This window comes from Heliangelus exortis, chromosome 3 (genome assembly GCF_036169615.1).
Source record: "Heliangelus exortis chromosome 3, bHelExo1.hap1, whole genome shotgun sequence".
Taxonomy (NCBI): Eukaryota; Metazoa; Chordata; class Aves; order Apodiformes; family Trochilidae; genus Heliangelus; species Heliangelus exortis.
In genome coordinates, this window is record NC_092424.1 from 82,304,097 (window position 1) to 82,319,522 (window position 15,426).

Consider the following 15,426-nt stretch of genomic DNA (forward strand, 5'->3'; position numbering starts at 1 on the left):
TGCAGAGAGAATCAAACAGAAAAGAATCACACCTTCTCAGTTTAATAAAGAAATAGAAATTTTTAAGAGAAGTCTTCCCAAGCTTTGAAAAAAATTAGTAAAAACTAATGTTCAAATAATGAAACAGTATACTGGCAAAAGATAAATAGATGCCACTTACTATTAAAGATCAAAATAGATTCCCCCTTTTCTCTCTCTCTTTTTTGTTTTTTTTTGGTTTTTGTTTGTTTGTTTGTTTTTGGGGTTTTTTTGGTTTTGGGTTTTTTTTGGGGGGTTGGGAGTTTTTTGGATTTTTGGGGGTTTTTTTTTTTGGTTTTCTGGGGTTTTTGGGCTTTTGGGGTTTTTGGGGTTTTTTGGGGCTTTGGGTTGTTTTTTGTTGTTGTTGGTGTTTTGTTTTTGGTTTTTTTGTCTGTGTGTGTGTCATTTACAGACCAAGTAACTTCATAAAACTAGCATAAAACTAGGGATTTTTTAGCTGGATGTAGAAATGAGAATGCACACTCCCAGCACAAGCACAACACTGTAACCAAGTGCCCTTAACTTACCACTGGAAAAGTAAACCAAAGCACAGCTCCATCTTACAGCACACTGCATTTCTGATCTAAGTAATGTGACTGTAGCTGAAAAAGAATATTGCTCAGGCAAGCAGCTAAATACCTCACTTCCAGTTCAAATGGAACAAAGAATGAATTGCATGATCTTAAATTATAGCACTGTGAGCAACTATAATACTGGCAGCCCCTCCTAGTGAAACAGGACAAATGACCAACTCCCCTCAGAACACTTGATTTTAGAAAGAGATAAATATTATTCTAATGTTTAACATGATTATTTTAGATTGCTTCAGATTAATACCTTCCAGTACTTTGCTAATTCACTTTCTGGATGCTTTTCTTCTTACACATTATCTTTCAAACTCCATCTTCAAAGAGAAAACAGCCTGAAAAAAATCCTCCTAAAGACTTGTCACAATTATATTTTATCAATAAAGCTCTTACCTTTCTTAAAATTAAAAAAAAAAAAAAATTGCCAAAGAAGCAGATAACACTGGCATCTCAAGTTCACAAATTACAATGTTGATTAATGGCAAAAGCATTTGCAGACTCATCAGATGGTTAGAAAAGGAGGGGAAGAAGAAGTGTGGATAAGAGAATACAGGAAATTTATTTTTTATTAACATTTACCAAAAGCAAAGAGCCCCCGATTTCCCTGAATGCTTAGCACTGCAGTGAAATAAATAAATATAATATATTGAATAATAAATTATTCAATAAATAAAATCATAACATATACAGAACTTACAGATGGGTAGTTCTTAGTCAAGTGAGGCAGAAAAAAAGACATGAATCAAGAATACAACACCTTTCTAGCATTGCCAACTGAATCTTCTGCTTTTTCTCATATGGTACTGCCCATCCTGCTTATCCTGCCACTATGGCCCAGTTTCTAATTTCTTCTTAAAGTAATGGTGACATACACTATAGCTCAGAATACTTCATTTGGCTCCTTCTTGTCAAGCATTTACAATTTTTCTAGATTGTATTTCAAGCACAAGGGCTACAAATTTTGTTAACACATTCCTTAAAATGGGTAACTAAATGAAGAAAGTAACAAGAGGTAGCAAATGTTGCAGCAGTTGTTCTTCCTGCTCTTTTGTGTTTAGAAGAGACAAAGACAACCACTGGAACATCAGACTGTTTTCTGGGGGAGGTTTCTTCCTTTTTTTTGTTCCCTCAGCAGCTAAGAGAGTCATTAAGCACTGTTGATACAAGAGCTGATATTAAAAGTAAACTAGCTGAGCATCTTCAAAAAGATGAAGCCCCATGGATGGCAGAGTATCACTACTTTTCAAGCACTCCTTAATACAATACAGTACTATCTTATTACTTTCCCACCTTAAATTACAATTAAAAATAAACAATATAAAACCTTGTTGTTTCCAACATAACAGAAACTCAGTCTCTTTCAGATAAGATTTCTCTGTAATCTTCCCAGGAAACAGAAAGGTAAAATAATAATTAAACACTCCAGTTGATCATCAAATTTGCAAAGGGATTTGAAGAGCTGTCCTAAGACACTCTGTATGTTCAGTCATTGTAGAGAACTATTGAATCACAGTGTCTAAGTTGAATGTTGGAGCCATGACAATACAGGAAATTCTGAGTATTAAAAGCATGGCAAAATGAAATGTAACTACATTTTTCATAGATCTGCTAGACATTTTTAAGTACAGATAGAGCCATTATATTCCCTCAATTAAAAAAAAAAAAACCTATATGCAAATATATGCAGTCGAGTTGGAAGCAAATTTTCAAGCAGAACAGACCAAGAGGAAAAGATAAAATGTGTGTCTTGAAATCCTGTATTATCTGCAAAAGGATATTCTGCACAACAGGCAGCTTCTTGTTCTGTAAGGTTAGTTCTATACAACGATCAAAATTAAATCAGAGACAAGGGGAAAAATGCTAAAATACTCTACTGAGATGTAGTATCATAGACAAACACGATTCTTTTTTTTTTTTAATTTATTATTTGCTTTCATGTTAAGAAAGCCTTCAGAAAGTTCTGAAATACAAAAAATTAAAACTTTCTGAACACTATTAGGAGCAGTTTTATATATTAAAAGCATATTTTGCAGACAGAAAGACTCAGAAAATAAAAGTAGTCTGAATCGTTTCTGGGGGAAAAGACAATTCCAGACCTGTTTTTTCCATGTGTTAAACCACTGGATAGTCATGGAATAGTCCACCCATCTCATTCTAGAGCATTTTTCAAGTCACTATGGGACAGCAATTTTTTTGTTTTCCTATATTCACACGAAAAACTAAAACGTTCTTCAGGCCCATATAAATTCTGCTCTACTCTATCATATTATTAACTGAAATATTATCATATATTTAAGGGACAGTGTAAGTTGCAGACAAAGAACAAATAAGCAAATAGCGAGATTTGCAGAATTAGTTCAATCTCTATCTGATTTAGAGAAAGTAACCAAAAACTCAGTAACATATATCCAGAAAATTAAATATTTCAACATGGTAAAGGTCTTAACGTGTGATAGAGCCTTCTAAAGGTGCATAACAAGAAAATACAACACAGGATAATACACAAGAAAATCACTGCTTCCTATCCGGAGTCTATAGGATAACCAAACATTCAAGATTTCATGTATCAATTCAGATCACATTTGCAGGGGAAAAAAGTCAAACAAATTTTAAAAAGTCCCAGAGACTTGGGGAGTTTCAGGAGCACTCCACAGAAGCTTAACATAAATTTACTGTAGTATATTTTTAGAGGAAACTCATTTTGGTGAGTGTTGTTGTGTGGTAGACAAAAAATTAAAGCAGTCCATAAGTACAGGCTCTTTAGCAGAATATAAAGATAGGAAAGAAGGTAAGTGGTTTGTCCAGTCCCACATTAGTAGGGCAACAGCATAATGAAAAGTAAGTCTAATCAATACATCTATCAGGTCACCATTCAGTTTGTCATCCTCCCAGGTACAGCCCTAAGACCTTTGGTGAACAACTTTATGTGTAAATATCTTAACAAAAATCAAGAATATTTTAATAAATAAATAAAACATTATTTGCATTTGGAAATCTCTGCAGTCTACATAGTCTATGCAGCCCATGTTTGTATTGTAAGCATTTCAGATTGCCTTCACAGAAAGCTCACTGTGAAAATACCTAAGGAAGCCAAACACAATGAACTGCACTATGAACAAATGCATATGGTATTACACAGTATGTCAGCATCACAGGTGTCAACAACATCTTTAAGTATACAAGATTCTTGCAGAAAAACTTAAAACTACACTCTGAGGATAAAGGCTAATAATGCACAAATAAAAAGTATTTCTAGCATCTGAATCTTAAAAAAAATTAAAACATGATTGGCTCAACTACGTGATGACAGCAGGATAAATAGCTACACGTATTTAAATAAAGGCAATCCTACAGAGAAGTAGTAATTTTCTCTATGGAAGTATGAGGCATATGATTATCATCATGGAAATTGATCCAAACTTTCACGAGAACTCCATCAGAACCAACTGCAAGGGAAAGAAAACAAAAACGCATATTGGAGCTATAAAATAATTTCTACCTATAAATTGTGTACCCCTGCTTATTTATTTGCATAAGTGTTTTTAAACTTGAAGTTTGTAATATGTAATGTGGGCAAAGGGAAAGGTCTTGGAGGAATTCATGGAACATATCATCAGCACTATAGTCAGTGTTAAACTACACAGAAATACCTTTCTTCTAGTTAATTTAGCTTTTCAATAATCAGACTCTCTCGAGTACCACTTACCAGTATGTACCTCAAAACCAGACACAGGAATTTAAAGGTTTGTACCTATTTTTGTATTGGGAAGGAGGAAGGAGAAAACTTGCTTATATATACACAGACACCTCAGTGCTGAGGCACTTCCCTGAAACAACAAGATTCATAGGACCAAGCAGTAAAGCTTTCATGAAATACTGAAGAGCAAAAGATGTGCACAACTGGTTTCTAAAATTGTTATATATGTTCTCATAACTTTAAAATTAATGCCTGCAAGCATGACTCCAGAGTGCTGCTTTTGGAAGCCAAGCAAGAGCCCACAGCATGCTCCAACCTGAAACTGCAAGACTAAGAGACCAGTTTCTTATGGAAACAAAGTTAACTGTCATCATGCACACAGTAGAACTTCAATCATATTTTATAGGTATGAGATCCTTTCAGAAAGAAATCCAAGGAGCAACATGTACAGTGGCAAAAGATCAAGAACAGAGAGCCAAGAAACATAAATCTGATCCTGGATATCTGCATTACAATTGTACAGTTCAGTGCCTGGTGAGTGCAGTGAATGTATTAAAAAAAAAACTCAGGCTTGCTGATCTTGATTTTCCTTTATTCACAGCCCAATTAGATGAAGTAAACTTAAATGGAAAGAGCAAGCTGATAGACCAATAGGTCTGTCAGGACATGCTGCCTACTAAATATAGGACACCAAAGACTTACTGCAGACAATTATTCAATCATTTTGATGACAGTGGCTGCCAAAAATGTCACCTGTGAATTACAGAGAAAGTTGTAGTACAGACCATAGAAATGCCTCCCATCACATGGCCTCAATGGAAAACAGAGAGTTTGCCCTAATCTTTTCCCCAGTGCTGTGTTATCCAGTGCTTCCCACTAGGGTTCCTTGTTCTTTTGCTCAGATTTAATCTTTCCAGTGAGAGGGCAGATGACTTCTCAGCCTGCCAAGCATTTATATTGGTATCCATGGAGAGGTCTACAGAACTGTTCCTATAGAAGGGCATGCTGCAGATGGACACAAACCCCTCCATTTCTCTACACATGTCCTAAACAAGCTAATTCAGAATTATTATAGTTGATAATATCAACCTATAAACTGTGTTTCCACAAAGACACCACTATTTTTCTTGCAAAACTCAGTAGTCCAGGCTCACAGTAACCCACACGCCCGTTATATTGCAGTTGTTTACCCTGCTTTTTTTACTCAATCATGAAAAGAATAAATCTCAGCATTTCATTGCACTACAGTAGTAACAGTTCAGAGGAAGCTAGGGTATGACTAAAAGGTAATAAATGCTAATTTTCATCATTACTGTTGAAGAATACTTGCCTTCCAAATAATTCAAAAGCATAAATGTGAATTTGCAAATCTTCACTTGCAAAAGTGACAATGGCAGGATGATACTAATTAATGTCATGGTTAAATAACATGCTCAGTTCAATGCAAGGTGAATAATATACAGTATTTTGCACAATCCCTTAAGAGCAGTTAATCTTGAGCTATATTCCCTGCTCCCAGTAGCACATGCATTTTAATATAAAAACCACTACAACAACAGAATTTTACTCTGAATGTGACCGGGGAAGTGTGCCATTGGCTTTTTAATTGGTATCACACCACCCAAAATTTCATAGACAGAACAAATCACACAGACTAAACTCTCCAAATTTTCCAAACAAATCTGCTAAGTAAAATTAAAAAAAAAAAAAAAAAAAAAGTTTTGAAAGGGAGAAAAAGTATCTTTAAACAGTTTTGTGTGTTAAAAAATACCAAATTTTATATATATTTCATATACAACTCATGAATAGGTTTCCTGAGCAGCACACTTTGTGACAGCTTAGATTTCCATTAACAACACAGCTGATAAACCAAATAGTAGGAAAATATCACCTGCCTGGATAGGAACTGACATCTTTGCTCTGGCCCCACTAACTACAGATGGCTGCATACACATGCAACAGCTGGAAATTGAGAAGAGCATGGTCAAGGAAGAAGTTTTTTTATCTGCAGTGTATGCTGTGCAACACATTAATTACAATTGTTTGTATTTACACTTGAAGGAATAAAGGATCACAGGAACACTCCTGTGATCCCAGCTCTTTCATACATGAATTAAACACACAGAAGTAGGTTCACTTTCAATTCTCTAGAGGTAAAGTACAAAGAATTACATTGTGACTCATTCAGAAGCCCTAAACTAGGGCTCTATGCACATAGAAGCTGTATAACATATTCTATTTTTCCATTTTTCTTCTGAAAGGCTTTAGAAAGATTACAGGTGAGTGTGTACTTCAATGTATATAAAATTCCTTCTACACTCAGTAAAGGTAAATTGCAAATGGGCTTGCCTTGCAAAAGACTTGCTCTACCTCCATAAGGGAAATCTCCAACCCCTATTATAAAATAGGAATTAAGTGGTTTTCTTCCTCTTAGAAACAGATCCATAAATAGGGACAGCTGCAGGACACTACTGAGATTTTGCATGAGCAAAAACGTCCTTAAAAAAAAAAAAAAGTTTTAGAAACTTCCTCAAGTCAACCACCTAAAATAACCCCATCTAACCACCCAGGTATCTCACAGTATTACCACATCACACAGCAATGCTATGTAGAGGCAACAAAAAGCAGCCTGAAATGGTCACAAAAGCAGATTATGAAGACAAGAAGTTAGGACACTTGTTGCATGAAGTCTGCAGTGGATCCAGGCATCTCAGCTAAGGCATGATGAAAGGCTAAGAACCTAAACACACAGCTCATAGATACACCCTCATAGCATTCACTGCCTAAGAAACCACAACAAATTGTATCCTTCAGAGACTGAAGTGTGCTTTCAACATGCTGATAACCTGCTAACCTTGAACTGACACAAAGCATCCTGGCCTTGGGGACAAAAGCGTATGAGCTACTCAGCTCTTCAATTAGAGATGGTGTTCAAGATGAGAAAGACCTGGATTCAATGCCTTGTCAGCACATGGGTTTTCAAATCCAATCTTCCATCTCCCATCTCCCTGTGGTGTGACCTTGCTATCAAATTAAGGGTAAAATGGGAGATCAGCCTACTCATGTTCTATGCAGTTATTACCCTGAATTGCACAGAATAAGCACCAGAGAGCATTAAGAGAGAAAACAAGAGGGAACATGATCAGTTCTGTAAGGAGGGCACTCTCCAAAAGGAAAAGGTCCTCTCTTCATCTTCAAAATGCTGTGTTTTGTTATAAGGCTCCACAGTGCAACAGCATCAGAATTTTTCTGGCAAATTAAACTAGTGATACTTTCAGTCTCACTAGTGAATCTTCAGAGAAGCACAGTCCAAATTTAAGTGAATCACAACATACAAGCACACCAGGTCAAACCTAAGAATAAAGCCAGCAAGTAAGTGATATATTAAAAACAGTCCTTGCCATCATTAAAAGAAAACAAAAAGTCAAGGGTTATAAAAAAGTTTCTCCGGTACAAACACTTCATAGAATTCAGGGAAAGCCACTTCAGAAGTTAGTTTCCAAGCCTAAGAAAGCTCAGATATAAAGAAAAGCCTCTTAATAGCACAGAGACTATTAAAACATATGTACAGAAATATGTACAGCTGCTTGAATTTTGCTCAAAATTACAAATTCTGATTAGATATAGTTAAGGAAGAACATCTTTTACTCAGTTTAACTTTTTAACCCGTCTGTGAAAAGCAACAGAGTATAAATACAGGCCTAAACTAAATTGACTTAAAATATTACCTGAATGTCATTTTAAGTTGTTATTCTGTAAAGTCTGTGATACCTCTCAATCCAGAGCAGGAATGTTACTTTTTAAGAATACTAGACAAACATAAAACAGGCCTGATTCATTTTCAGGGAGAAGGAACATGTTGAATCCTAATAGTATATAGAACCATAGTACATATGGAGAATCATAGAACAATTTGGGTTGGAAAGGACCTCTAAAGGTCATCTAGTCCAGCCTCCCTGCAGTAAGCAGGGACACTCTCAATAGATCAGGTTGCCCAGAGCCTCATCAAGCCTCACCATGAGTATCTCCAGGAACAAGGCCTCAGCTACTTCCCTGGGCAACCTGTTCCATTTTTTCCACTCATCTCATTGTAAAAAGCTTCTTCCAAACATCCAATCTAAATCTACTCTATGTATTGTGTTTAAGCAAGGAAGGACCTCTTTTTTTCCCAAGAAGCTTCGGCATGTTAAATATTAATGAAGCCTTCTGTAAAATACATATACTCACAAACACACAAATTCTTCACTTTTAAGATTTTTAATATTTTTTTCTAACAGACCAAGTACCTATATTCTTTCTGTCAGCAGTAGGAGTCATCTTTCAGCTACACTATCAGGGTGTGAAAACACTCAACCATGGCTCCCTTAACTTCTTTACTTTTTTTTAAACAAAGATATTTCCAGAGCTGCTGAAACAGCTGGGATAATTGACCCTCAAGAGTTATCCTTTCTCTAGACTAGCTCTATGAGCTATTGTAACTAGCTCAAACTTCAGTAATCATTCTTAGACATCTGAAGATTGATAAAAAGAAATCTAGCCTGTTTGCATGCTTACTGTACCAAAAAGGAAACTTAAATTACTGCTGGGCTCCATTCAAAGCCCACAGCAGTCAGCTCCCTGAGGTGCACCCTCATCTCCTCATGCAGATGACAAATGCTAAACTATTTCAAAACTGAGTGTAATCTCAAAATCTGAAAAAATGCAAAGACAATATCCATAAAATTATAGAGCTATTTTAATCTATATTTACTATGTTTATTATTTTTATTTATGTTTCACTAAGAGCTATCTATTCATAAACGTGCTCACAGAAGCAATGCAAACTCAAAGCAGTTGCGTAACTTGGCTAAAAAGAGGCCTCTGGTGGCAGCTGCAAAGTATAACTTCTCACAGTTTTATGAAATATGTATTTTGATGACAATATTCTATGCAGGACCAGCCACAGAAAGCAGACTAAGCAGTAAGATTTGCAGTTAGACTTCTGATGTATTACTGCTCATCTCCAAAGAACCAACCATTTCAAACCATCCTTCTTCAAGCCTACACTACAGCTATCAAATTAGTCTTGAAGCTGCATATATTTCCAGTTAAACTAAAGCATCTCATTTGCAGATAGCTGCACTGAAATCTTCAGTGTTGAACTTATTTCATTACTAAGACAGCAACAATTAAGTTAAGGTAATGAGTCTTCCTTGAGGAATGCTCATTCCCCAAGACAAACCATGAAAGCTCCTGGCCTTTGAAAAAGCCCAAGGAAAATTCACATAAATATTTCTATATAAAAATGCAACATTTCTTGGGTAAGCATAATAAAATAAGCCTGCTGAGTAGAAAATATCACACTGGCAAATGCATTTAACTTCTGTAAAATTCAATTATTTGCTTATAGGTGCATGATACTGACCCACGGGGAACCCAGACTTTAGGAACAATCTGCAACAACCTGCAAGAAGCAAGATAAGGCCCCCTGCTTTCTAGAAAGAGCCAGCAGTCAGGAGAACCATAACAATTTGGAGAACTGTCACAGGTATGTTAAGGTTGGTAAAGATGTGAATGTGAAAGATGTGAATATACAGGGACCAAAGGCAGCAGCAGGTCAAGGACTAAAATAACTACCTGTGGTGATCAGAAAGGACTCCACTTCCAGCAATAAAACTGAAGGATGTGCTCTTATACACCATCCTCTTCCTCTGTGTTCAACAGGACAAGGAGATGATAAGGCACGTATTTCAAACATTTCTGTAAGATGAGGGAAAATAACTTGGCCTGCGATGTACAGAGGCTGACACAGGTAAAGTCTGCAGCAAAGTGCAGTGCTCTAACAGCTGTCATTTGCTTATTGGCCAAATAGGAGTAAAATCAATCCCACTATCAGTTAAGAGCCTGCAAAGAGGACCTGAGCAGAGAAATGGACAGCAGAAGACTTTCTCTGGCATGGCCAATTTTTCTGCTTTCTTTTTCCTTGACACTGGCATCTCAGGAAGGGAACAGCTGGAGGGCAGTCACAAGACCAGACCCTTGAAAGCCACTGTCTTCTGCAACAACTGCACCACAGAGTTCCTCTTGGGGTAAGGTTACAGCAAGCAGCTGCAACTATCAGTTCCAACTTTCTGTTTATGTTGGCAATTACCTTAAAAGTTGTCTAGAATGCAAATTAAGTTCAAAAGTTTGTATATTACTCACTACCAAATACAAACCACTACTTTCATCTCAATAAAAAAGATTTACAGAAGATAATGTAGCATTCCACCCATCAGACTGGCCAGCCTGCAATCACACTAACACAAGAGCAATGCTAAAAGCATTTGCTATTTGGTATTTATTATTTATTATAATAAACAGCTGAACTGCCTAGCCAGTGCACACTAGATTTGTCTTGAAACAACTCGCTTTCAATCCTTAATAGTAAGCCCAGTAATGGATTAAAGCATCAGATCTATCTTTTTATTTAACAGATGTATCTTTTTATTTAGGCCACAGTAACCTTACAAGATAGAAGATAAGCTAAATATCTTCGAAGAATACCTACTTTTAAAGTACAAATTTCCAAGACATTGTACAACTAAAGCTCTGCACTTTCCTTGCACAGGTACATTTTTTCCCAACAGCATTTCAGCGTAGGACCAATCCAGCAAAACAGATTTAATTGCTCTTTCAAAGAGATGCCTTTTTTTTTTCATGGAATGACAGGTCAAATCTTTAAAGCAAAAAAAATTAGCTATAAAAAAATGGAATAATTTTACTTGTCCAGAGGGAATGTAAAGGGTTTATTATTGTCAAAGTTTCTCTCCAGATTGATGACAAGAACTTAACACATTTCATTTTTATAGCTACAAAGTGCATGTAAATAGCACAAAATACCCTGCAAACACTGAAATCATCTTACTTAAGATGAAATTTATATGGAGCAACACATAGCTATATATGCAAGTACACAACTTGTTACACATCCATAACTAGACAATAAGACACTGCCAATAGAAGATACCCAGCATGGTTATTATCTTCTAATTCCAGTCCCACATGCAGTCCCTCAGACAAATCTAACAGTGAAATTCATACAATCGTATGAAAAGTGAAAAATGTAAGGGAAAGAAAAGTTTTACAGGCTCTGTAAATAATGCTCACAAAAAAATTGCTAATTCAGAACAGGAAATAAGTTAGATAAAAACTGGGAGTGAGGAAATCAAATTTTCCAGATACAAAGCTTTGGTTTAGTGATCCCCAGCGTTTGCGTGAGGTTTTTTTTTTTTTTGTTTCCCAAATGGCATTTCTTTAAAATGTACATTGTGATTCTTACTTAAGCTTACAAAAACTTTTGAGAAATATTTCTTTTTCCATTTACTCCCAATAGCTATTAACTCCTGAACAAAAAGTGTTACTGGACAAAAAAAAAAAAAAATAGCAGACCGAGGTATAGGCAAAGTACAATTACTTCTTCCCATGGTTTCTCAGTACACAGCAATTCAAATTGCAGTTTCAGCTGATCAGTGTTTTGAAATAAATTCTTTGCAAAATCAAAGACTCCCATAAAGCAGACAAGGACCATGCAAAGACCATGCCTTTCAAACCAGATGGTCTGAGAATAGTAAAAAGCTGCCTTTTCTCCCCAGCCCAAGAATTCATGTAACTTAAATCAAAACATTTGCTTATAGAATTATGGGTAAGCAAAACTATGGCACATTACTGCAGACCCAAAACTAGGTTAAAGTGTAGCTGTAAAAAAGCAGGAAAAAAAATTGTCCCTGATCTTCTCAGACCCAAAAATGATAGAAAGGAGGCAGAAATCATGGAAAAGTTGTTTTCAAGGAAAAGTGTGCCCTGTGTTTCAGTGATAAGCACAGGTATTCTAACATCATTTTGAACCCTGGAACATAATTCTCCTCCCATGCTAAAGCAAATATTTGGTCCAATGTGCATATAGTCTTCATACTGGATACAGGACAAAAAATACAGAATAATATACACAATAGAGAGCAAAAATGTAGGCCTTTAAATAACTTAAAGAACGAAGCAACCGTTATTTGCATGTATTGGTAGCTATTAGTGGATTTTTTTTGATGCGTTTTGTTTTTAAAGTAAAATGCATCATCTCCATACCTTGCAAACAGTCTCTGTATCCCAGGGTAAGATGGTCCTCAGATCAATAACTTCACAGGACACACCTAGCTTCTCTTGAGCCAGAGCTGCCACCTCTTTGATCACATGCACCTGAAAAGGCAGCATATTATCACCATGTAAACAATTTATAGTTAAGATGTTCTAAATTAAGCATACTGAATACAAGGAGAGATTTAACCTATAACTTGCATGTTTAGCAAAAATGTTTTTATTCAGTGACCTAATAAGCATTTATTACCCAGTTCATTCTTCTTATTTTCTCCTTAGATTATTCCTACTATTTTCCACCACTTCAAAAACTAACTTCAGTGACAAATCACTAAGAACAAAATAAAACTGCTGCTTTCTGGAAAAGTATCTTTCAGCAAACATTATCAGGCCTCATTATTTTATATTTTTAGATTATTAGATATTTTTAGATAGGTTTAGGATAAGTCTTTTTGGGACTATAACTAACCTGAGACCCAAATAGATGAGTAATTTATTTTGATGTAGCAGTCACACAGAAGTCTGCAAGAAACATTACATATATTCAGAAATAGCCCTAGTAACTGCACACACTACAATTTCCTGAAAGTGCAGGAGATTACCAAGTCATCATCTCCAAAACATTATCTCAGGAACAGCAAGGAGAGATAGTAATTACCACATAAATAGCTACCTGTGAATATCCAGCCCTGACCCCCAATACCAAAGCATATTGACATGAAGACAACAATATGACCATTCACTGGTCTTCAAACCCCATTAAATATAGAAATTTAAAAATTTTATTATCCAATTATTATAATTAACTTTTTACTAAAACAAAAGTACTGCCCTCTAGCAAGAGGCATGTACTGAATTAAAATACATTATTCGCTATCCACTGGTCAAGGAATGTATTTAAAAGAATATGTGTGTCAAAGTAGAGGTAAATCAATTCACATCTATTAGCATGCTTTTCATAAGCTACCTTAGGATATGGACTGTAAAGAAAGCAGTGCTACACACATTCAAAACTGTATCTTGACATTGTTATACACCACTTGTAAGCAAAATGTACAGTAAGCATTGGCTTCCCTAAAGCAAACATTAGCAAGCAAATGCTCCAACATGAAACACAACTGTTATGACAACAACAAAGATTTCCCTCCACAAATGTCTCAGCTAAAGGTATTTTACTCATGAGGCAAGAGGGTAAAAAAAAATTCTTGCTAATATGTTGTCAATAAACTGATTCTTCGTTACTGTTAGAATGTTTTATAATATAGCCTTGGACTGAGGGAGTTTACCTCTTTCAAGCAATTTCTGGGCATAAGGCTATGGGCTATCCCTAATAACCAATTTAGATGAGGTTACCTTGGCTTAGAGGACAACAGAATTTAAATATATGGCTATGTTCAGGCAGCATCAGTTGCCTGAAGGTCAGAGAGCAGCACTAAATTCTACATTAAGCAAAAATCTATCCTGAAGCAAGATGATTAAGGATTTAAACATACATATACATAATGTAAGACCTAAAAACAAAAGGACTATTTTAGAAGGTAAATCAATACAAGTGGTTTAATGATAAAAAACATACAGCCTGAAGTATATTTGTTTAAACAGGGTTTGAAAATTTTCAACATGACACATGGGATCAATGTTTCTGCCATTTCTCTGAGCCTAAATGTTTACCTAGTTCACAGTGGGTAACAATTAGGTAATGACCATAAAACACTGATCACAACTGGAGAGGAATTAAAAGCCTTTATTGCCCTTCATTAGTACTAGCCAAGAAATCAAGTACCAGGCATCCCCACCAAAGCAGCAGCTGCCAAGCAACTACTCAGCATCCAAATTCATAGAAGCAACCAGTGAGCGGGTACAATCACTCTGCCCTTTGATAAGAAACTTTGGATAAGTTGCACGTTTAGCAATCAAGTTCCAAGTTTATGTACACAGCCCACAGACACCCTCAGCAAAAATTCACTGAGCATATTTGATCTGCAGAAGACACATCCAGAGCATGCTGGATTTGCTGCTTATGTGCTAAGCATCTGTCCCCACACAGCCACATCCCTGCTTTGGTCAGCTCCTAAGTTTGGATAAGGGCTGCACATCCCTTCTGTTACCACCTATTTTAACACTCTGCCTACATTTTCCAAGCTCCAAAGCACAATTTTTTTGAAGGATGTCACTTCCAGTCCCCTCTACATTACTAACTGCTGGGTAAACTCAGGATTTTTTTAAATCTCCATAGCCAGCTTTCAAGTTATTACTTTACTAAATAAATTTTGGGAATATGATGAAGACTAAGATTTTATCCAAAAGGAGCAAAAACTTGCACTTTAAAAAGGGAACTGTAGAAACTGTTTTCTACTGAGGGAGTACAAGAAAATGTATTAAAGAAGTCCACAATTTATACCAGTGCAAAGTTTCAAAGACTAGTAGGAGTAACTATATAACCTCAGGACAAGGAAACTGCCAGAGAAAAGCACTGAAAATTACAGCTTTCAGACAAAAAGAACAGGAAAAAAAAAACACATAATACCAGAGATCCAATCAATATTCTTATGCTGCAAGTTATACCAGGCTCTCCTCTAAAAGATTCTCAGACATAATTAGGCCAGAAAAATAGAAATTTCTCAATTTTAAGTTGAAAGCACCTGGTAATTCCAAACTAAACTCAATCTTTTCCCCTATAATTCTTGAAACTAAACATGTCTTTTTTTACCAGATTCTTAGCATTTACACATATTACTTTGGGGGTGGGGGAAAAAAGGAATATCCATTGACGTTCTTGAACAGCTTTGCAATATAACTGCTAAAAATCAAAACTATCTCAGTCTCTGCTAGTATTTACTGTTCAGTTGATTTCTATATAAAGGGAGCCCCAGGCTGCACTTTTTAAAATCATGAAGTAAAAATTTATCCTTTTTTTTCAGCATAAGTACTTTGAATTCTCCCATTGCCTTCCTCATTCACATCTCACTGCCCCATTTTTACATATACCACTTTCATAATTGCAGATAAATCATT

At 35.8% G+C, this 15,426-nt stretch overlaps 1 protein-coding gene across 3 annotated transcripts in view; it reads right to left on the minus strand.

Annotated features, from left to right (window-relative positions):
* Positions 1-15,426, minus strand: part of BCKDHB (branched chain keto acid dehydrogenase E1 subunit beta) — a 111,298-nt gene that overhangs the window by 62,339 nt on the left and 33,533 nt on the right. The window contains exons 8-10 of one of the 3 annotated variants that reach the window (XM_071741486.1): positions 12,403-12,513; positions 9,919-9,992; positions 361-4,051 (exon numbers count right to left, since the gene is read on the minus strand). In XM_071741486.1, the coding sequence (XP_071597587.1) occupies positions 4,042-4,051; positions 9,919-9,992; positions 12,403-12,513 (195 nt within the window). In that variant the 3' untranslated portion in view covers positions 361-4,041. Of the gene's footprint in view, positions 1-360; positions 4,052-9,918; positions 9,993-12,402; positions 12,514-15,426 lie in introns of those variants that run through there. The other 2 variants (XM_071741487.1, XM_071741484.1) reach the window with 2 other exon arrangements.